The sequence below is a fragment of the Muntiacus reevesi genome, chromosome 1, assembly GCF_963930625.1.
Source record: "Muntiacus reevesi chromosome 1, mMunRee1.1, whole genome shotgun sequence".
In the NCBI taxonomy this organism is placed as follows: Eukaryota; Metazoa; Chordata; class Mammalia; order Artiodactyla; family Cervidae; genus Muntiacus; species Muntiacus reevesi.
Genome location: NC_089249.1, coordinates 82,286,450 through 82,308,479, shown reverse-complemented (window position 1 = coordinate 82,308,479; position 22,030 = coordinate 82,286,450). Strand labels below are relative to the sequence as shown.

Sequence of the window (22,030 nt, the reverse complement as noted above, 5' to 3'; positions counted from 1 at the left end):
CCAGCTGGAATTGGGATAGCAACTTCTCCTCAGTTCCTCTATGCTCTGAAGACTGCTCAAACCCCATACTCCCTTGCTCACTACATGGAATATGAAAACACTGATTATTGATTTACATTAAGGAAAGTTACTCCCTCTACATTCATCTATCTGTGCAAATCTTCTTTCAATCTATTCCCATCTAGGTCATTTTAAATGTCAACTCAGGACCTGTTTAACCTGCTCTCTACCAGCACTAAGCATAGACATTTAACTAACACCATGGATAGTAGATGATAAAAAACCACAAACCCTGCCTCCTGGAAAATATCTCCCTTCAACCTCCTTGCTCCCCTCTCCACCTTGGTCAGGGTGAGAAAGGCAGAGAAATAAACTTGTTAGAAACCTTTTCTCTTGCTTCCTCCTAACCTGAGACTATGCTTCCTTTCGCAATCAGGTAAATCAGGAATTTAGAGCTAAGGTAAAGCCTCGGAAGTGAAGTTGAGTAATGAGTAAAAGTCAGGGAAATAAGACTAGTCACCCAAATTGATCACCCTTCTGATTAAAATATAATCTATGCTAGCTGCATCTCAATTCCATGTATTTAATTTAGAATCGGAGTAGCAAAATTTGCCCGCAGGCCTTACACTTTTTAAAAAAAATCTCTCTCCTTTTTTCCTTCCTTCCCAAATGTCATTTAGGATGAGCCTCAGAGGCAGAAAGCAGAGCCTGGGACAATTTTTTAAAAGTTTGGAGAAAAACAGGGCTTACTTCTTATCTTTTCTATCCAAATGCCACAAATGGTCTATAATTAAGTGGGGGTTGGGCAATCTGGTGAACCAAAAGAACCCAGAACTGGACTACCAGAGGAAACTGGGTCTCAGAGAAACTGGGTTGAAAGCTAAGTGGGCTAATTCTTCAGAAGAGGGGAAGGAAGTGTAACTGGAAGAGTTCCAGGCTACAGGGTCCACACCTGGTGGAGTGGGCATGGAGTACTTGAGAGCAGAATGCATTCTGAGACTCTCAGGTACTTAAACAAGGAATTCATTCCTTCCCTCTTAACTAAATCCTACACTTTCTGGAATCATCCTCTGGTGGCAGACAGGGGAGGTAAAACAGCCCCTGCCCCTCCCTAGCCAGTAGCAATAAATAGCCAGAAGTTGGAAGAATCTCAGGAATCAGGTCTGTAGCTTCAAGAAGACACTTCCCCCTCCCACCTCTGCTCCCCAGGAACTTTACTCTCCCTTCAAGTGCGTAGGGTTCCATTCCAATCTCCCTCTCCCTCTGACCCAAATCTTCATGCAACTAATGGTTTAGATTTTCCCCTCAGAATAAGTCCGCCACAGTGCCCTGTCTACTTGTTAGCAAGGGAGACGGGGAAGGTGTAATTAAAAGGGGGAAAGGTAGCATCTCTTTTACTTACTCCTGCCTGAGCGCCTCTAGAAATCCAGACTTAGACAGACCCAGGGTGGGAGGATAGGCAGGGTCACCTCCCCAAAGCTAGAGAGGGAAAGGAAAAAAGCTGAAGGAAATGGTTAAGACAGTTTTTACCTTAAAGAAGTGGGGGCTGTTCCAGGACTTAGAAAGAGGGTTCAACTCCGGGACTGCGGTGAGGGAGGTGGGCTCTGACAGGGGCGCCGCCAGTCCCGGCCGCCTCCCAGCTGTCAACGCCAGAGTCTACACAGGTTTACCCAGGTTTACGAGCGGCGGTCCCGGCTGGCTCGTGGCTACTTCCGGGCTCACGCCCACGACCGGGGGGCCCTGGAGAAGGGTGCAGCCAGGCAGGGGTGCAGCCCAGGTGCGCCCAGATCGCTCAGAGCGTCTTCAGGATCTGAGTCGCCGAGTCTAGGGCGCGCGCTCCAGGCCCCGTCTACAAGCGCTGGTTTTCAAAGGAAGTTTGTGGTTTTTCTTTTTTGTTCTTTCTCTCTCTCTCTTTTTTCCCCCATCGGGACAAAGAAAAATCAGTCAAGGACAAGCTTCCCGAAGGAGGAGGAGCCTGCCCGGCACTGGCGGATTTCCATTCGGGCTTTCTGACCTGGTCAGCAGCTTAGTGATCAGCAGTGAGGGAGAGAAACAAGGAGAGAAAAACAACAGACCCTTTCTCTTCTCTCCGCCTGCCGCTGGAAGGGATGGAGCACTTGTGCCTCTCTGGTGAGACTAGGGAAGAGCAAGGGCCCTGGCTGAGCTGGGAGGAGCAGGGCTGGACCGAAGCTTGTTGGATCTCCCTGGGTGCGGCAGTCCTCTGCCCTGCCTCCCAAAAACAGGGCCAAAGAGTCTGATATTTTCATATTTATTCATTTAAAGTGAAAAAAATCCTGATCCTTTCGAAGTCCGTACTGTATCATTTTTTCTTTTTTTTAGTTAAGAAATGAAACCGGTGGGGCTGCACCCTGGTAATGCAAAAGGTGCGGAAGAAGCAGCGAGTGAAGCAAGCAGAAAACTAGCTGAGCAAGCAGGGGATTCCATACCCCTGTGCTCTGGTCCTTGTTACCCCCACAGGCCTCAGCTTCTCATCCATCACTTCCCCTCAATTCCTAGCTTGATGAGGAGGAAAAACTGGTGTGAGGCTGGCTGCAGAAAAAAAAAAAAAAGGGACGGATTCATAAGTGAGGGAACATTTGATGGTGAGAGTACATTTACATGCAGTACGCTGCACTCCTCTGGGGCTGGAAGGTGGCAGTTAAAGGAGGTTGGAACCCAACTCTACATTCTTAAAGGCCTTCCAAGCTCTACTCACAGGGCTACGGCAGGATGAAACTTCAAGCAACTCCGCAGGCTGAAAGGGCAGTTGGGACAACTGGGAGGCAGGGCGTATAGACCCCAGGTTACAACAGACCGGGGAAGAATGAGACGTTTTGCCAAATGGCTACAGAGTTGTAAAAGAAGCAGCAGGAGTTGGCAAGAGACTATAGGTATTAAGTAAAGAAGAGAGGTCAGAGATTATTAAAATTTTTTTATAACAAGGAAGACCACATAATGTGTTAGTTTGGTAAGGAAGAGAATTCAAGAAAGACGAAGAGTTGTTTTTGCCCAGTGGAATTTTAGATGTCAACCAGGTGGTCGATATAATTTATGGAAAGACGCTATACTTAGCCTGACTCAAGAGGGAAAGTTCAGAAGCCACAAAGATAGATTATATGACACATACACATTTGTGAACTCGGATAATTCTCCTTCCCGCAATTCTTGGGGGCCATAGCGGAGCTGCGGGACTACATTTCCCAGGATGCCTCCGCACCACTCCCCACTTCGCGCCTCCCGTGAGTCTCTGGGCACAGAACTTGGCCTCCGCCGCTGGGGGCGGGGTAACGGCGGACTCCCGGGGCGCCCGGTTACGCACTTCCTCCCGGGGTGAATCGCCTTGTGGCGGGTTCGAGTCCCGCCTCCCGACTCGCCGCAAGCCCCTGAGTCCGGGGCGGGGCGCATTCGCCGGTTAACCTCTCCACGGCGAGGGGCGGTGGCACACGTTGGGCTTCACCATGGAGAACTACCTGCAGGGTTGTCGAGCTGCTCTGCAGGTAAGGGATCCCTGTCTGTGATCGTAAGGAATGGACCTTGGGGTCCAGGAAGGACGAAGATGTGGGATGTGGGGAGTACCGAGGGTTTATGTGGAGGGAACGCGGAATTGTGGGGTGGGGGCTTGGAAACCTGAGGAGGGAGGAAGGAGAACCTAGCCTTTGAGAGTGGGAATGCATGCTCACTTAGGGGCTCCAGCCTTTGGGTCTGCTCGAGAGCGGGGAGGCGGAATCGTGGGGCCGGGTCCTGCCTCTGAGCCGCTGCTCGGTGTGGCTGGGTTAGTTCCGTCAGTGGGACCCGGGCTGTGCCGGCCGCGAGGTGTATTTGTTCCCTTTTCCCCGCCCCTCTTTCAGTTCTCCGTTCACGAGGCCTTCCTGGCGCCCTGGCTTCCAGGTGAACCCCGGGGGTACGAGGGAACCTGTGCCCACGGCTTTGTTGCCTCTGAACGGCGGTTTTTGTCTGACGGGCCTAACTCCTTCTAAATTAAAGGTGGTTATGGTGTTACACTTTAAATCTGTTTTTAAGGTAAACGCACACAGTACATCAGGCATGTCTGTTGATCCACAGCCTTGCATTCCTTTGCCTCCAGTTTACTTCCTTGTCTTTAACACACACAAAATACATAAAAATCCGCGACCTGGATGGGGATAAGCACAAAGTATGTTTGGAATCAAAACTATATGCATGACTCCTGAATGCTTTGTGGCTTATTTTTGGTGCTCTCTGAGCCAGTTGGAATCTCCCAGCCTTGCTGACTGGTCGTGCAACGTTAGGTCGCTATTCCCAGCTAGCAGAAAACAGCCGGCCAGAGAGTCTCCAGGAGGTCACCTGGCCCCCCTACTTCAAGTTATACTACCCTTGGAGAAACCTTGACAGATGGTTAACTCTGCTTCCTTTTAAAGTATCTTAAACTCAACAAACTCCCCTGGGAAATAAGATTCTGGTCTATAGCAAATCCTAAAAGTCACCTAATTCCTCCTGCAGAATCAGCTGCTGTCGGGGATGATAGGAATATAGGAATGTCCTAATATAGGAATGTCCTCGCCTGAAGAATGGGAGTGAAGTGCTGGACTTCCCTGGCAGTCCAGTGGTTAAGACCACCCTTCCAATGCAGGGGGTGCAGTTTTGATCACTAGTGGGGGAAATAAGATCCCATGTGTCGTGTGGCATGGCTGAAAACAGAAGAATAGGAATGAAGTTCAATTAGTGTAAAACCAATTACACCAGATTTTTCCTTGTGAAATACAAATTTGGGAAGGTCATTTTAATGTATAACACAATCTGGGACCAATTCATTTTGGTTACCTCTGATTTCCACCACAGGGAACTCATTAAAGACTAATATAGAGGCTTTTTGGCACCATTCCAAGGGCCAAGAGGTTGGATTTTTCCCTAATGACCCAAATAACCAGTCTTTTTCACCATTTGATAAAGAGTCTTTGAACCTGAAACCTTGCCAGATGGCATTTCATTGCATTCATCTATTCTACAGTGTCTACTCTCCATCGGTGTCCCAGGTTAAGAGTATGTCTTCCTCAGGAATATGAAGCTGAAAAACACTGGATTTTTTCAGTATTACTGATATCCTGACCTTGCTCTGCCTGAATTCATTCCCCCAGGGAACAAGGTCTAGATCTTCCTCTTTCCAAACTTGTGAAGGAGAGATCATATCTTAAAGATCTTCCTCTTTCCAAACTTGTGAAGGAGAGATCATATCTTAGAGCTCCTATCACACGACCTAGATTAGAAAGTTAGACTAGCAATATTAGTGGGACATACAGGTGGACACCCAATGATTTAGATTGTTTTTAATTATGGAAGTAGAGAATGTACATAGTGAAAAAAAGTTAATACAAAAAAGATATACAATTAGAAAATGAGAAAGATGGAGAAGGGAATGGCAACCCAGTCCAGTATTCTTGCCTGGAGAATCCCATGGACAGAGGAGCCTGGTAGGCTACAGTCCACGGGGTCGCAAAGAGTCCGACACGACTGAGCAACTTCACTTTCACTTTAAAGCATTTATCAGAGCCTAACAGTTACATAGGCTTTTATTTTATATTGGAAAAAACCTGGATGCTCCATGCACGTGATTTATTCAGTAACTTTGGGGAGACAGTCTTGTAACTTGAACTGTCTAGGACTTTGCTGGGTATTGTCATAATTATTTCAAAGCCAGAATAATAAAGTATTACCTGAATATGAAAAAAAAAAAGAAAATGAGAAAGATCCTTTTCTTCTTCATATCGAATTTCCCAGAGGCTACACTGTTGTTTCTTATCTAAAGAAAGACATAATTTAGACAGAAACTATTTCTTTTAACTTTTTATTTTGTATTGGGGTATAGCAGATTAACAATGTTATGATGGTTTCAGGTGAACAAACAAAGGGATTCAACCATACATACATAGGTGTCCATTCTTTCCCAAACTCCCTGCCAATCCAGGTTGCCACATATCATTGAGCAGAGTTCCACGTACTATACAGTAGGTCTTTGTTGGTTATCCATTTTAGATACAGCGTTGTGTACATGACCATCCCAAACTTCCTAATTATCCATTTTCCCTGGCAACCATGTTTGTTCTCTAAGTCTGTGAATCTCTTTCCATTTTGTGAGTTCATTTGTATCATTACTTTTTAGATTCCACAAATAAGGGATGTCATACGATAGTTCTCCTTCTCTGCTGACTGACTTCACTCAGTATGACACTCTCTAGGTCCATCCGTATTGCTGCAAATGGCATTATTTCATTCTTTTTAATGACTGATTGATATCCCATTGTATATATGTACCACATCTTTTTTATCCATTCCTCTGTCCATTCCTTTTGTTTTTTTGATTTTTATTTATTTGTTTGGCTGTGGCAGGTCTTAGTTGTGGCATGCGGGATCTTCTTTCTTCATTGTGGCATGCTAAATCTTTAGTTGCAGATTGTGGAATCTAGTTTCCTGACCAGGAATGGAACCTGGGCCCCCTGCATTGGGAGCGTGGAGTCTTAGCCTCTGAACCACCAGGGAAGTCCCCAGAGACACTATTAAGTTTGAGTGTTGCTATTAAAATACAGTATAACTTTTAGGAAATCGTGAATGCTTGGACTTTTATATAAGAAACAGCTGACAACTCAACTAACTTTCCTATTGATACCATATTTTCAGCATTTGATACCAGTGAAATTTTCTACAGTCTGCTACCACAATGATAGTAGATTGTTCTATTTAAAAGAAATCTTATTTAACTAAATGTCCTAGTCATGGTAAGTCATGTGTCACTTTTAGTTGGGGGGGCAGTCTTTGCTTCAGGGTGGGGCCACATTCTAGTTAGGTGTTCATCCAGAAGCTTTGGATAATGTGTGTTGTCTGCACTTCTCAGTCATGAGGCAGAAATCAGGAATGGCTTATTCTCCTTAGAAATTTACAGTCCTTGCGTCACTCAGTTAGTCCCATCTTCCTTGCCGGAAATGCTTCTCTATCTCTGACTCCTTGTCTCCTTTTTTCCTTCTTCATTAACTAGTTCGTAGAGTAAGCATCAGACCGTATTCAGCCTCAGAAGGGAAGTGGTTTTCTATGCTAGCCCTAAAACCATCCCCTCTCACACTGTTGAGGCCACAAAGAACATCAGAATACAGTCATTTCAACTAGTGGGTTTTTTAAAGGAAGGAAAAAAAAAGCTTATATCTACTCCTGGCTCTCAGATTGTATTTCTTCCATTGGCAGCTCAGGTTTCCTCACGCTCTAAGTATAGCTATATTTGTCCTGAAGTCTTCCTCTGATGGTCAGAAAACTGAGGCTGTTTGGCCTGTGCTTTCAGCTAGTGGGGGATGGGGCGGGGGTTAAGAGTTACACATGTTTTTCCTAAATGAAGAGGAGAATGGTACCTTGTAAGTTAAGCATTCATATACCTGACTTGCCCAGGATAGCTTATTGAAATATAATCATTAATTGAAGCCCTTTTCGTTCTCAAAAGAGTCCTGGTTTGAACAGCAAAGTATATAGTCACCTAGTTTGTAAGCTATGTTAAGGATTTGTGATACACGCCCATGAAAAGATAGCGAGCTCCTTAAGGTGGTAGTTAAGTTCTGTACCCCAAGAACAGGAAGCTGGAAGTAGAAGAGATTGGTGTGGCCTGGGTACAGGGAAGATTTGCAGAGAGAGGGAGCTTGGGTAAGGACAGCAAGGGCTGGAGAAAGAAGATGGAAGAAAACTCCTCTGAACTATGACAGAGTTGGCTCTTATGTGCTATCTCATTTAACCCTCATAACAACTTCATGAAATTGGTTACAGTAGTATCCCCATTTTTATATGAGGAAAAAAGCTTAGAGAGGCCAAAGTCCTACAAGAAGAAGCAGAGCTGGGATTCAACCCCAGCCTGTGGTCTTTTCCAGTGACAGTTTGGCTGCTCTCAGAGAAGAACAAACAGTGCGAAGGGCAGAGTTGGGAATGTGCACATCATGTTTTGTGGGCGGTGAATGGACCAGTCAGGCTAGGGGAGTGGTGGGTGCTGACGGGGGGAAGGAATGCCTCCACCTCCCCTGGTTGCTCCTGCTCCAAGATTTGCTGACGATCCCAGAGTATTCCTTTTGTGTGAATTCTTTTTGGTTGCTATCTGAGCTTGGCTGAGCACAAGGGCTTAGTTATTCACCTTCCTCTAGCGGTCGTTTCTCCTCCCCTCAGAGCCATGACATTGTATTTGGTCCCTACTTTTGACTTAGCCTTCTCTTGGTGCTGGGGGTCTGATTGAGCCTAGTTCAGCTGCCACTTGGAGGGAAGCAGCACCAGTGTGAATTTTGGAAGGGTTCTCTGAGGGCCTCTTCAAGCGCAGCAATAGACCTCTCCTGCTCTGCCTTCCCTCTGTTCTCTTACCTTTATTCTCCAGACCCTATGGCCTCTCTTGTGTGTAGTTCCCTCTCTAGAGAACATAGCGCCCTCCCTTTCCGCTTCTGTGAGCGAGTTACCTCTGCGGCCACTTATCTCAAGTGCTTTGCTGTCACTGGTCCACAGCCATCTGGTCAGTTCATGGTATCCAGGAAACAGAGGGGCCTTCTCTGGTATCAGGAGGACAAATTGCAAGTCAGTGGAGTTATTATGGGCCTCAGGTCTTGGGTGCAGAATTCTCATATTGTGTTGGCAAAGAGTTTAATATTGAAAAGAATCTTCCCTCTCCCATGCTGTTCGGTGTGAATGGGTCTTGGCTGCCACACCCTTGAAATAGGCTTAGAGAAGTGGGCACAAGGGAGAACCTAAGGGCAGACTTTCCCCAGAGGTAAAAGATTTAAAAATGTGACCTTTGGGGTGTGTGTGTGTTCAGTTGCACAGTTGTGTCTGTCTCTGGGACCCCATGGACTATAGCCTGCCAGGCTCCTCTGTCCATGGGATTTTCCCAGGCAAGAATACTGGAGTAGGTTGCCGTTTCCTCCTCCGTGGGGTCTTCCCAATCCAGGAATTGGAACCCACGTCTCCTGCCTCTCCTGCATTGCAGGCAGATTCTTTGCCACTGAGTCCACCGGGGAAGCCCTTTTTCCCAGAAGCTCTTTGTGCAAAACCTTGACAGATAACCTCTGCCTTTTGTCCTTCTCCGTAGGGCAGCTCACTCCAGTATTCTTGCTTGGGAAATCCCAGAGGAGCCTGGTAGGCTACAGTCCATGGAGTCACAAGAGTTGGACATGACTTAGCAACTAAACAAGAACAACAACTAGGGCTGGGAGTAGAAGAGGGAGAAGAGGGTGGTTTCAAAATAAAAACTTACCTAGTTACTAGACAGGACAGTTTTTACCATCAGAAGTCTTCTAAAATTGTCCCTTTCTGGCTTTGGGTTTCTGCGCAAGTGAGGAGAGTGGATAACAGTCAATACAGGGAAGCGGATTCTCAGTCCCCCCTAGATTCTCTTTCTTCCAAAAGTTATTTTACTTGATAAAGCGTTACTTGTTATGTTTTACTCTTCTAAATGCTTCCCCACTTCTCTAAACTCTTCTGTCTAGCAAATCTTCCCTGACTGAAGAAGCCAGAGTAGATTTTCACTTTTCTGTAACCCAGCAGTTCTCAACTGGGGGTGATTTTGTCCTGCGCGGAATATTTGGCAAATCTGGAGACATTTTGATTGTCATGACTGGAGGTGGAGTTTGGGGGTGCTGCCAAACATCTGACAATGCACAGGAGGACAGCCCCTGCAGCCAAGAATTGTGCAGTTCAAAAGGCCAGTAGTGCTGAAATTAAGAAGCTAGTGTATCTCTTAAGGAATCTCTCGTATTCCTTCCTCTCTCTCAGAAGTAGGCTGAGATAGAAATTCAAAAGTAAACTGGTAAGAGAGAATCCTTGTGCCTAAGCTGAGCCATGGACTGTATGGTCTCATACCACCTGGCCAAATGCATCTTTGCTATTTTGGGCACCTGTAGGTTTTAGTGTATTTTATTTAAAGTCTGACAGGGAGATGCAAAGTAACAAGGTTAATAATAGCAACAGATGTGCCTCCCTCTTCAGAGTTCTTATCAGCAGCTAGATTTTCAAAGCTTTAAAATAAAAGTTCCAGCAGCAGCAATTGTTTTTGTTTTAATCTGAACCAGTTGGAGAAAGTATCAGTTTCTTGGGTGTGAGAGTGTTGGTTAATCTGGCTATCATTGACACTCCTCTGAGTAGGGGGAATTTCATGGACTAGATATCTGGCTAAGGGACTTGATCTTATTTTTACTTTTATTTTCAAAGTCTGTTCACTTGTTCTCATTTAGTACAAGGATTCTTTTCCCTATTTGAAAACAGGAAAAAAGTACAAACCAGAGTTGATATGGTTTGAGTACATCGGCTACCCCAGATGCTGTACCTTTGACTACTCCTTGAGTATCCCAAGGAGCATAAGAATCAGAGAATTATTTACTGCTCTTCTGAAAGTTAACATTCAAGGAGACAGTGTGGTAGACAGGAGGGAGTATGTTTCCACTAAGTAGATACATGTGGAATGCTTAAAGCTTGGCCAAAACACATATGCCCTTTTAGCTAATATCCTTATCCATGAAATGAGGACCCATAAGAATATCTGACCTACCTCCTCTATGAAGGTCAGTGAGAGGATGTGTGTGCAGCCCTACATGTGTATTACATAAATGGAAATGATTAGAGGATGCTTTTGTTAATCCCATTCTCCCACCTCTCTAGGAGTCCCGACCCATACATGTTGTGCTGGGAAATGAAGCTTGTGACTTGGACTCCATGGTGTCAGCCCTTGCCCTGGCTTTTTACCTGGCAAAGGTGAGTACTTAAGAACAGAGTCCCTTAGAATGAAAAGATTTGGATTCAAAACCCAGCTCTGCTGTTTGATAGCATTTAGCCTTAGGTAACTCAGATCCCTTAACTTTGCTGAGTCTCATATCAGTAACTATACAATCTGAAATGATAATACTTTGCAGTGTTGCTGTGAGGGTCAAATGAGCAGATGTATTTTGAAGAATTTGTAAACCATAAAGCAATATTCACACAGTCAGTTACTGAGTTATCATTGACTCAGTGAACATGAATTTGAGCAAACTCTGGGAGACAGTGGAGACAGGGAAGCCTGGTGTGCTATATAGTCCGTGGGGTCGCAAAGAGTCAGACCCAGCTTAGCGACTGAACAACAGTGAGTGTCAGTGGTCTGTGTATATTCCTCATGCCCATGTCGGCTCTGGAGGACTGATAGTCTCTTCTCTGCAGCATCTGGAACTAGACATTTTCCATGAGTTGTCTTTTTGACCTTCAGGTTATTGCTAAGAAGGAAAGAGGGCAAGGGTCATCCTTTTATTTTGATCAGACTGGAAAACTGCAGCTTTGAGGAAGGCAGTAACTTCCCCAAGATCATGTCTCCCTTGGTTCCAGTGGTCTTGTGACTTTTCCTGTCCTATTACATAACACAGCCAGACCTTGTTTTCCCTTTCCTATCCAGACAACTGAGGCCGAGGAAGTCTTTGTGCCAGTTTTAAATATAAAACGTTCAGAGCTACCTCTACGAGGTGACAATGTCTTCTTCCTTCAGAAGATTCACATTCCAGAGTCCCTCTTGATTTTCCGGGATGAGATTGACCTCCATGCACTGCACCAGGCTGGCCAGCTGACCCTCATCCTTGTTGACCATCATGTCTTACCCAGGTAAGTGGAAGAAATAAAGCTGATGCTTATCGTGTGCCATGGGCTGTGACCAGTAAGATTTTCAAAGAGAAGAAGAATGTTTGCTCTCAGGGATCTCATGGGCTAATCATAATTGATGGGTGATACCAGATATAGAAAGGCAGTAAAAAATATTGTCATTTCTCTAATTATACAAGTAATAAAAAGAAATAGAAACATGGAGAGTTCAAACTAAAGGATAACTCAGAAATAATTTAGATCTACCTTTGGTATCATTGTTTTAAGATTTCATGGCAGATTTATTGTAATAGAAACCTTTGAATAATGGTTACAACTGTATTTTTAAAAAATTAGCAAAATCATTTCCTTCATAAAGCAGTATCTCATTAGTGCTAGTACTAACAAATGTACACACCTATAATAATTCCATCCCTAATTTAGGATTGGAAAAAACTGGCCAACAAAGCAATATGAATACTGATCTTTCCAAGTGTCTGGCTCCTGCTAACACTAATATTTTTTTTCCTTGAGCACACTGGTTATAGCAGGGTTACTGATAGAGGACAGCCTTCGGGCATTAGTCCATCTATCCACTCACTCATTAATAAACTTCTGTTTAGAGGATGAAGGTGAAGTGGAGTCTCTGTTCTCAAGCAGTTATCAGTCAGAGGAGGGAACTAGACAAACGGGTCATTGTAATGGGTGTTAGAGGTAAGTGGTAACTGTCATTTAGGGGACAACAGGTGCATGGAAGATGGAGTGGTTAAATATACAAGTGGGGAGTGGAGGATGTCAGGAAAGTTTTTCTAACAGAATGGATCCTTGATCTCAGTCTTGAAAGACTCAGTATTTGCTTGGTGTATGAGGATGTGAGGTAATTAGGAAAAGTATCCAGGCAGAGTAATGAACATTAAGATTAGCAAAATGCAGGCAGGCATGAAATAGTACAGTGACTTGGGAGAACTGGGGTTTGTTTTGCATGACTGGAACATAAACTGTGAGGGAGAAGCAGGACCTAAAAAAGATGATTAGAGAGGTAGGCAGGGGCCTGATCATGGAGACCTTGTAGGCTCTCCCAGATTAGACTTTATTTTAGAGCAGCGGGGAGCTATTGTCAATTCTCTTTATTCCAGGTCTTAGCAGAACCAAATTTGCATTTTTCAAATGATCTTGTAGGTAACCTTGTGGAGGACAGTTGAGGAGGATCCTGAAAGCAAGGGTTTGGTTAGGGAACTGTTGGAATAGTTCAGATGAGAGATACTGAGGGCTTAGAATAAGGCAGTAGCAGAGAGTTGGAGAGAATGGAATGGATGGGAATTGAGCCAGAAGCCATAGGATCCTGTGAGCTGCATGAAATTTGGATATTAAGTGAATTGAGGAAACAGGAGAGATTTAGATGTTGGGTGCCCAGGTGTCGACAGGAAAGGCACATCAAATATGTGGATGAGATATGGGTAGCTGATACTTTGTCAAATTCACTTATGCAGTATTTAAAGACGGCCTCAGTTTTAGTATTTAAGAAGAGAATTGAGAGGAGTGGGGCAGAGGTGGAAGTGATCAAGGATCTAAGTGTTCGTCTAAGATGTCTGTCTTTTCTTCATGAGGAGGTACAGCTGGAGTGCCCCTACCTATCTCTCTTTCTCTTTCCTCCACACCCCCCCTTTCCCACACAGAAGTGACGCAGCCCTAGAGGAGGCAGTGGCAGAGGTGCTAGACCATCGGCCCATCGATCAGAAACACTGCCCTCCCTGCCATGTTTCAGTTGAGCTGGTGGGGTCCTGCGCTACCCTGGTGGCCGAGAGAATCCTGCAGGGGGCACCAGAGATCTTGGACAGGCAAACTGCAGCCCTTCTTCATGGTGAGGGTGGCTTGGGGGTTGGGACCTGACCCTGTATCCCATCCCAGAGAAGGGAAAGTGAAGAAGTCTAGAGTCTTCCAGCCTGACCATGCCCTCTCAAAGCCACTTAGTCCATAACGGAGGAGGTTCTCTCAAGGAGCAATTAGGCATTATAAAGGCTTTCGAGTACTTTGTCCTTTGAAGGCCTGGGGAATATTTTGTTGGAGAGAGCAGAAAGGAAGCATCAAACAACAGACCTAGAAGCTGCCTATTAGTAGCATTGCATAATGAAAGGAGGACTAGCCAAAGAAGCAGGAAATGAATTCTAATACCATTTCTGCTCAGGAAGTAGTTACATGACCTTGAACAAATCTCTTAACCTTTTTTGTTCTTATTTTCTCCATTTGTTAAAAAAAAAAAGAAAAAGAGAATTGGATTCAACTATCTCTTCCAACTGGAATTTGGCCTACAGAAGAGAGGTCACCTCTCTCTGACTAGGTTTCAAAATCTCCAGGAATTGAGATACTCACACTTCCTTTCTACCTTTTCCCCATTTCTGTGCCTACATTTCGGTTTGGATTTGGGATGTCTCACTCAGGACATTGTCCCAGTTTGTTTTGTTTTCTGTGAGTTGCCATATAGTCTCCTTAGGTGTTGTGTCCATTGGGTTTGAGGGTGATGTGTGCTCTAGTTGCCAGGAATGGAGGGCCACAGGATTTGAGTTCTGCCATGCTCCTCCTCTGCAGGAACAATCATCCTGGACTGTGTGAACATGGACCTTAAAATTGGGAAGGCAACCCTTAAGGACAGCCACTATGTAGAGAAACTAGAGGCCCTCTTCCCAGATCTCCCCAGCAGAAATGACATCTTTGATTCTCTGCAAAAGGCCAAGTTTGATGTATCAGGTATGAAGTGTTAAACTAGTGGACAAAAGCCTTGTTCATTATATGCTTGAAAACCAGCAAAATACTGTCAGAGCATGCTGAGTGATTTAAGCTTTACACCAGAAAGAAGCTGGCTAGTATGTGAGTCTAATTATAGACTAATCATTCATTTACTGGATTGTTCTGTCCTGGATATTGTGTGGATATGAAGGAATATATTAAGAGTCTCAGAGGTTTTCAGTCTAATTAGAAAATATAGAAATTTAGGGACTTCCCTGGTGATCCAGCAGTTAAGACTCTGCACTCCCAATACAGGGAGACCAGGTTCAATCCCTGGTCGGGGAACTAGATCCCACATGCTGCAACTAACACCCAGCACAGCCAAAAAAAAATGAATATATTTTTTAAAAAAAGAAAGAAAATATAGACATAAGTATGCTGAAGGAATATAGTTGTCCCTTGGATCTGCAGGTAAGTGGTTCCAGGATCCCTCACAGATGCCAGAATGCTTGGTTGAACTCAAGTCCCTTATATAAAATAGCAAAATACATGAATACAGCTGGCCCTCCTTATCTGTGAATGTGAAGCCTGCATACAGAGGGTCAACCGTACTGAATTATGAGAGCTCTAGATCACTGGTAAGGGAAGCAGAAGAAACATTTAGGGTGAATATACAAAGGACATTGATGCTTTTGAAATGTGGTATTGGAGAAGATTCTTGAGAGTCCCTTGGACTGCAAGGAGATCAAACCAGTCAATCCTAAAGGAAATCAACCCTAAATGTTCATTGGAAGTACTGATGCTGAAGTGCCAATACTTTGGACACCTGATGCAAAGAGTCAGTTCACTGGAAAAGACCCTGATGCTGGGAAAAAAATGAAGGCAGGAGGAGAAGGGGGCAGACAGAGGATGAGATGGTTAGATAGCATCACTGACTCAATGGACATGAATTTGAGCAAACTCCAGGAGATAGTGAAGGACAGGGAAGCCTGACGTGCTGCAGTCTATGGGGTTGCAAAGAGTCAGACACGACTTAGCAACTGAACAAAAACAGTAATACAAAGGACAAAATAAAGGGAGAAAAAATTCCATGACTTTTTTTACCCAGCTCTCTCTTGTTGACGTTTTTAAAAAGAGAAAGAAATGGAGCACCAGGGCTTCCCTGGTGGCTCAGACAGTAAAGAGTCCACCTGCAGTGCAAGAGAGCCGGTTTGATCCCTGGGTCGGAGGAGGGCATGGCAACCCGCTCCATTATTCTTGCCTGGAGAATTCCATAGACAGAGGAGCCTGGCGGGCTACAGTCCAAGAGTCAGACATGACTGAGCGACTTTCTTTCACTGCTTGTGGATATTTAAAAAAGAGAAAGAAAGGTCACATGTACTTTTAGAAAAGTGAAACAACCCAGAAAGGGGAAAATCAGGAGTAAAAGCCTCTCTTCTTCCATTTTCCCTGCTCCCCGAAGTCCCTTGCTCTAAAGGTAACTGTTGTGACCCACTAATTGAAAATAATTTTTTATTTAAAGTAAATTTCCATTCTAGAATTACATCCTGAGTTATGAGCCCTGTTCTTTGCCTCAAAGAGCGACTGTTTTTCCTCTTTCTTGACCTGTCTTGGTGTCCTCACCTTCCTGACCCTAAGACCTTGGGTTCTCTTGGTTCTCTTGTTTGACCGTTAGTCTCACATCCAATTTCTAGGACTGACCACAGAGCAGATGCTGCGAAAGGACCAGAAGACCATTTCCAGACAAGGCACTAAGGTGGCCATTAGTGCAATATATATGGATGTGGAGGTAAGAGCAAGATGTAGGTGTGGGTGGAGAGAGAAAACCTTCAGTTTTATTTGTAACCTTGTCCCTTATTCCTGGCTCGCCTCCAAAATATATCTTGTACCTACTTTTTTCCATCTCTACTGTAACTCCACAGTCCATCATCTCTCACTGCACTGTGAGACCCCCAGTGACCTGTAGTGACCCCCATGCTGGTTTCCCTGTCTCCACTTTCTGCCCCTGCAAATCTTTCTCCCCACAGCAGCTAGAGTGATCTCTTTAAGACAATAAATCAGATCCAGGGGCATTCCCTGGTGGTCTAGTGGTTAGGATTTGGTGCTTTGGCTGCTCTGGCCTGGGTTCAATCCTTGGTTGGGGAACTGAGATGCTGCAAGCCGCGAGGCATGGACAAAGATGTGTCAGATCCTGCTGGCCCTCCTGCCTTTACTGCCTTTTCATCACACTTCTAATAAAATCTAAAGGCCTTACTGTGGTTTAAAGGGCCATCTTTGATCAGGCCTTCATCCTTTTCTCTGATACCTGCTCATTCCAGCCCCATTCCTGTACCCACAGTACTGCAGCCACCCCCGTTTGCTTTCTGTTTTTCAGAACCATTAAACTCACTCTCAACCCAGAGCCTTTGCACTCCTTTTGCAGAGCTGGCTCCTTCTTTTTGTTCAGGACTTAGCTCAGGTGTCTCCCCCTTTAAAAGGTTTTTGCTGATTACCCTAACTAAAGTAATACCCTTTGCGCTCAAAAATCTCTAAGAATTACTTTTTATTTTTGGCCATGCAGCTTGCAAGATCTAGTTCTCTGACCAGGGATCAAGCCTGGGTCCCCTGCAGTGGAAAGCATAGAATCTTAACTGCTAGACTGCCAAGAAGTTCCTATTTGTTTTTTTTCAAAGCACTCAGCACACTGAAATAATCATGTTTAATGGTTTCCTTGTTTTTTGTCTGTATTCCTCTGCTAGTTTATCGACTCCCCCAAAACAGGGACCCTGTTTTTTTTTGTTTCTGGTATATCTCCAGCAGTTTGACAGTGCCTGACACATAGTGGATGCTCAGTGAATTTGTCAAATGGGTGAATGAATATTACTCTGATAATGGTATTTTAATACCTAGTTCCATATCATATTGGTTTAAATCAGTCAACAGCCTGATCTAGACACTTACTTTCATAGACTGCACAGCTTTCTCCTAAATAACATGTAAAAAACACTAAATAAACAAAAAAAGAATAGTTTGGCCTCTTCTCTTACTACCTAGTTTGGGAACCAAACATAGGAGCACAAAAGGCTTGGAATTCCCTGGCAGTCCAGGGGTTAGGACTCTGCGCTTTCACTGCAGGGAGCAGGGGTTCAGAGCCTGGTCTGGGGACTAAGGTCCCACATGGCACATGGCACAGCCAAGAACTTTCTTTAAAAAAGATTTTTTTATAATAAAAAGAAAAACTAGAAAGAAAAAAAAAGAATACAAAAGGCTTTCCAAGTACCGTAATCACAGTATAAATTGACTCATTAGAGATACCAAGAATAAAGAAAAGCCCTAATCTGGAGCAGCTGGTGGTGTTATTCATTGGAGGAAATACCGCGTGAGATTTTGGAGAAGAATATAGACAGACAAAGAATGAAGAGCCAAGGATGCAGTTGTCATGTTGTCTGTACTTATTTGTATGCACCATTTGTATTCTATTTTTATTTAGAATAAAAATACCCACAAGGCAAAGACCTTGCTTGTTTGATTGCAATAGCAACATAGCCTTGGATATACCCAACATATTAGTTACATTATCATTTTTTAGTTCTTAAAACAATCATGTTTGGTAAATGATTTATCCTCATTTTACATGAGGAAACTTTTGATCAGAGATCCTTGATTGTATAACTGAGAAGCAATAGAGCTGATTTCCAAGCCAATTCTGTCTGAACCCAAAGCCTGTATTCTCCTCATTCTATATGTTGCCTTCTAGCACATAAATAGCACAGGATAAATACTAGATACCTTTTTTATGGAGTACAAGTCCCAGGTTATCATGCAAAGAAACCTTTCATAAGCATCTTTTGTTGGGGATGATAATGAGGGTCCAGCTGTAGCCCTCACCCCTGTCCATTTCTTCTGTTTTAGGCTTTTCTGCAGAGGTCTGGCCTCCTTGCAGATCTCCATGCCTTCTGCCAGGCTCACAGCTATGATGCCCTGGTTGCCATGACTATCTTTTTCAACACTTATAATGAGCCAGTGCGGCAGTTGGCTGTTTTCTGTCCCCACGCAGCGCTTCGAATGACGGTGAGTCTCTGTCCTAGAGGGCCTATGGAGTTCAGCCTGTGTGCACTGCTCTGTTCTATAAAGACCTCTCCTTGGCTCTTGTATTTATACAGAGGTCCTTGATCTATTTCCAGAATCTCCCCTCCTTCCTTTTTTCCATTTTCTCTATGTATGACTATCCTTGATCATGCTATTGGTGAGAAACGGAGATTCTAAAGAAAATTAGAGAAACAATTCCTACTTAGTAGGACTTGAAATTGGGCTAAAAGAACATGTTATAAATCTGGAGTTAAAACTTGATTTAATCACTAATTCCTAACTCCTGGGAATCAAGTTTCTTTCTTTTTACCATATTGCTTTGAAAACTGAAAACAGAAGAGAAACCTTTTTTATCCTTTAACTGGGCAAGGATTAGTTACTCTGTGCTAACTGCAGAGTAGTTGAGGAGCAGGTTTGGTTTTTAACTCTGATCTTCCATTTGGCCACCTTTCTCACTTTTCCACTTTTCTTTTCCTCTGTTGGTTACTCATAAACTCAGGGAAGAATTTTAAAGTGGACTTAAGGCAGTCCAGAGTCTTTGGATTTCTTAGCAGTGAGGACTGCTAGACTAGTCTGAATACAGCCAGATAATCTTTTTGTTCATAAAAGGTATGTCTGCCTTTTCCCACCTCTGTCTGTCTTTATCTTCTCCTCCAGGAAGCAAACATAAACGTAATTTCATTCAATGGAAAGTAAGTTTGGCATTGTGGAAAGAACTACCCTTTTAAAGGTAGATAAATAGGCTTTTCTGTCCCAGATTTGCCACTTACTGGCCCTTTGACCAAAGGGAAGTCAGTTGACTTCTGAGTCCATAAATGCCATATTACTACCTAGTGTGATATGATCGTGAAACATAGTATCATATGTGAAGTTCATTGCTGGGCATAAGGTACTCTTAGTAATCATGTCATGAAGGAAAGGGTGCTTTGACCCCACCTTCCTAAATCTCCCCTCTTCTCCTGCCACAGTCCCTCTGGTGACTTGACCATCACCCTGGCTGCCTCTGTGCTGGGAAATGGTCGTCCTCTTTTCAAGGGCTGCCCTACCATTTCCTGTCTTTCTCCTTTGGTAAGAATGGTATGTAATAATTTAGAACACTGCTCTAGTGACAGACCTGAGTTCAACTATCAGCTTTGCTTCATTCAGAGTTGACCTTTGGCAAGTTACCTAATCTACCTAAGCTTCAGCTTCCCTACCTAAAAATGAGGGTAATAGTAATAACAACCAGTAAGGTAGTTGTGAGGATTAAGTGAGAAAAGTAGTATTTGAAAATGGCCAGACACGGCACAGTGCCTGGCATACCTCCCAGCCCCATTTGATCTATTCATTCTTTCTGCCTCTATCGTTCCCCTGACTCCAGTGCAGATGCTTGGCCCATCTCAGCTAAGGATAGAGTTTAAGTTTTTAAACAGAGCAGTACCCTTGGAAACAACAAAATTCTAGGAGCTGGGAGTCCCAGGTTCTGGTTCAGACTCTACCATCATCTGTGTTCAAGACATCAAATCTCTCTGGACTTTGGTTTACTTATTAACAAAATTAAATATATGATCTCAAATATTTCTTCTGTTTCTAAAATACTGTGTATTACTAATCAGTATAAGCTGATGTGCAAGCAATAAAACAACTTTGGATAATTTCATTTAAAATTTAAAAAAACCAAACATTTTTTTTTCCTCCTCTGCTAGAGAAGTCTCTTAGAAGTCTCAGGCTTTTGCTTCACCACCTTATATACCATCTCCCCGTCTTGTCTCCTCTTTAGATCTGTGGAATCCTGGAACGTTCCCACTCTCCGTCCCTGAAGCTGACCCCTGTCCCAAGCAGCCACCCTAACCTCCAAGCCTATCTTCAAGGCAACACCCAGATCTCTCGAAAGAAAGTTCTGCCTCTGCTCCAGGAAGCCCTGTCAGCGTATTTTGACTCCACAGACATCCCTTTAGGACAGCCTGAGACAGAGGGTGTGTCAAGGGAGCAGGTGGACAAAGAATTGGACAGGGCAGGCAACTCCCTGCTTTCTGGACTGAGTCAGGATGAGGAGGAGCCTCCACTGCCCCCCACGCCCATGAACAGCCTGGTGGACGAGTGCCCCCTGGATCAGGGGCTGCCGAAATTCTCAGCCGAGGTCATCTTCGAGAAATGTAGTCAGATCTCGCTGTCAGAATCTACCACTGCCTCCCTGTCCAAGAAATGACTGTTGGGAGGGAAGGGGAAAGTGAGAGAGGTTGCTTGAACCATCCTGAATGCATGTTTTGAGATGTTTCAGCAGTTCTGTCTTCTTCATTGTTCCAGAATCTAGTGTACTGTTGTCATTAACCTAGGAGGAGAAAGAAGAGAAAGAAAGCTGAGCTGGCTTTCTACCTTTTCCCCCACAATCTCAACCAATCAAACAAATTTTATTATTTAATTTAACTGTTGAAATCTGCACTGACTATCATCTATTTCATTTGCCACGGTCATAATGTAATAACATACATTTGTATGTATTACATAATGTAGTAACATACAGGTGCAGCAGAGTGACACAGAAATAATGTGTACCCAAGAGTGCCCTCAGTCAGGCTCTTTAACAGAACCAGTATTTCTCATGGACCCAAACATGCATTGTCTCCAGTATTCATTTATTCTCTTATTAATTCAAGTATTTATTGAACACAATACCTACCTTAAGCTTATTCTAATTTTCAGCCTTTAGCTCATTTCCACCTCCATGACTCCTCTCTCTGCCCTCCAATTAGGTGATGGTGTCTGATCCAAGATGGCTAAATTTCTATTCTCAACTTATTATGACTGTTTCAGGATTGTTCAGGGGCAGATTGGAGGCCCTTGTCTTCTGTCCTGATCAGGTGGCCTAGCTCTCAGTTTCTCTGGATCCCTCTGAGCCAGAGCAGGGATGCAGAAGACCTCTGGTTCAGGAGACACCTGGGAAGACCTTAAGACCTCCTGGGCACTCTTCCCAAAAGATGGCAAAAATACCATAAGAGCCCTGGCTCTACTGATTTCTTATCCATCTCATTCTCCTCTTGCACAGAGTAGAAGGAAACACTAGAAGGAAACTAGAGTTTCATACCGAGTGCCATAAACTGCGTCTTTTGCTCAGACACTCACTCCTTCGAGTCTCATTTCCCTGTCTGCAAAACTGATATTCCCTGGTTTCTGTCCCGTTGCCACCATCCTTTTTCACCTCTGCTTCTCTGTTTTTTTGTTTTTGTTTCTGTTTCCCTGGGAATGCTCAGGGTCACTGGATTGTTTGTTTCTATGTAATTGTACCAAGGTCCTCAGCCTCATGTAGCATGTACAGGGGTTTGATTCCATAGTGACCCAGCACAGATCCCCACCCCCCCACCCCGGCCCTGACTTGTTCTGCATGTGTAGAGTCTCCCTTTTCTCTTCAGACCAACCTGTTCCCCCTTTTCCTCCCCAACAGCTCTGTCTCCTGTGGGTTGTCAACAGTTTCGCTGAACAGTGGGGTATGTGATGGTTTTGGCATGATGTCTTCATATGAGGGAAACAGTCTGACTTCACTTTGAAGGGATGATGTTTGTAGCCATTGGCAGGTATAAAATAGTGGTGTGATTATTGAACCAAAGGAATTTACGTTTTGTAACTTGGTTACTTTTATTTTGCATTTTGTTAAAGTATTAAATACTTTTTTCCTGTTTGA

At 44.1% G+C, this 22,030-nt stretch overlaps 2 protein-coding genes across 6 annotated transcripts in view; one reads left to right on the top strand and one right to left on the bottom strand.

Moving 5' to 3' along the window:
* The window catches only part of MINDY1 (MINDY lysine 48 deubiquitinase 1), a 9,610-nt gene extending 7,201 nt beyond the window's left edge, over positions 1–2,409 (bottom strand). For 2 of the 3 annotated variants that reach the window (XM_065904633.1, XM_065904640.1), the window contains exon 1: positions 1,531–2,409. The gene's annotated coding sequence lies outside the window, so the exon portion shown is untranslated. The remainder of the gene's footprint in view (positions 1–1,530) is intronic. The other variant, XM_065904622.1, reaches the window with a different exon arrangement.
* Positions 2,005–22,030, top strand: PRUNE1 (prune exopolyphosphatase 1). 3 transcript variants are annotated; one of them, XM_065904661.1, is made up of 8 exons: positions 2,005–2,130; positions 10,639–10,731; positions 11,402–11,604; positions 13,257–13,441; positions 14,167–14,325; positions 15,999–16,093; positions 18,196–18,354; positions 20,132–22,030. In XM_065904661.1, exons 2-8 carry the CDS (start codon positions 10,693–10,695, stop codon positions 20,558–20,560), a joined length of 1,269 nt encoding a protein of 422 aa, XP_065760733.1. In that variant the 5' UTR covers positions 2,005–2,130; positions 10,639–10,692; the 3' UTR covers positions 20,561–22,030. The 3 variants fall into 3 exon arrangements, with proteins under 3 accessions (XP_065760733.1, XP_065760725.1, XP_065760741.1); XM_065904653.1 differs by lacking the exon at positions 2,005–2,130 and adding an exon at positions 3,289–3,497; XM_065904669.1 differs by lacking the exons at positions 2,005–2,130; positions 10,639–10,731; positions 13,257–13,441 and having other exon boundaries at positions 11,447–11,604.

Coding starts and splice junctions, on each gene's coding strand:
- PRUNE1 (XM_065904653.1), top strand. CDS start 3,459: ATGGAGAACTACCTGCAGGGTTGTCGAGCTGCTCTGCAG. Junction 11,605..13,256: donor GACCATCATGTCTTACCCAG/GTAAGTGGAAGA, acceptor TTTCCCACACAG/AAGTGACGCAGCCCTAGAGG. Junction 18,355..20,131: donor ACGCAGCGCTTCGAATGACG/GTGAGTCTCTGT, acceptor TCTCCTCTTTAG/ATCTGTGGAATCCTGGAACG.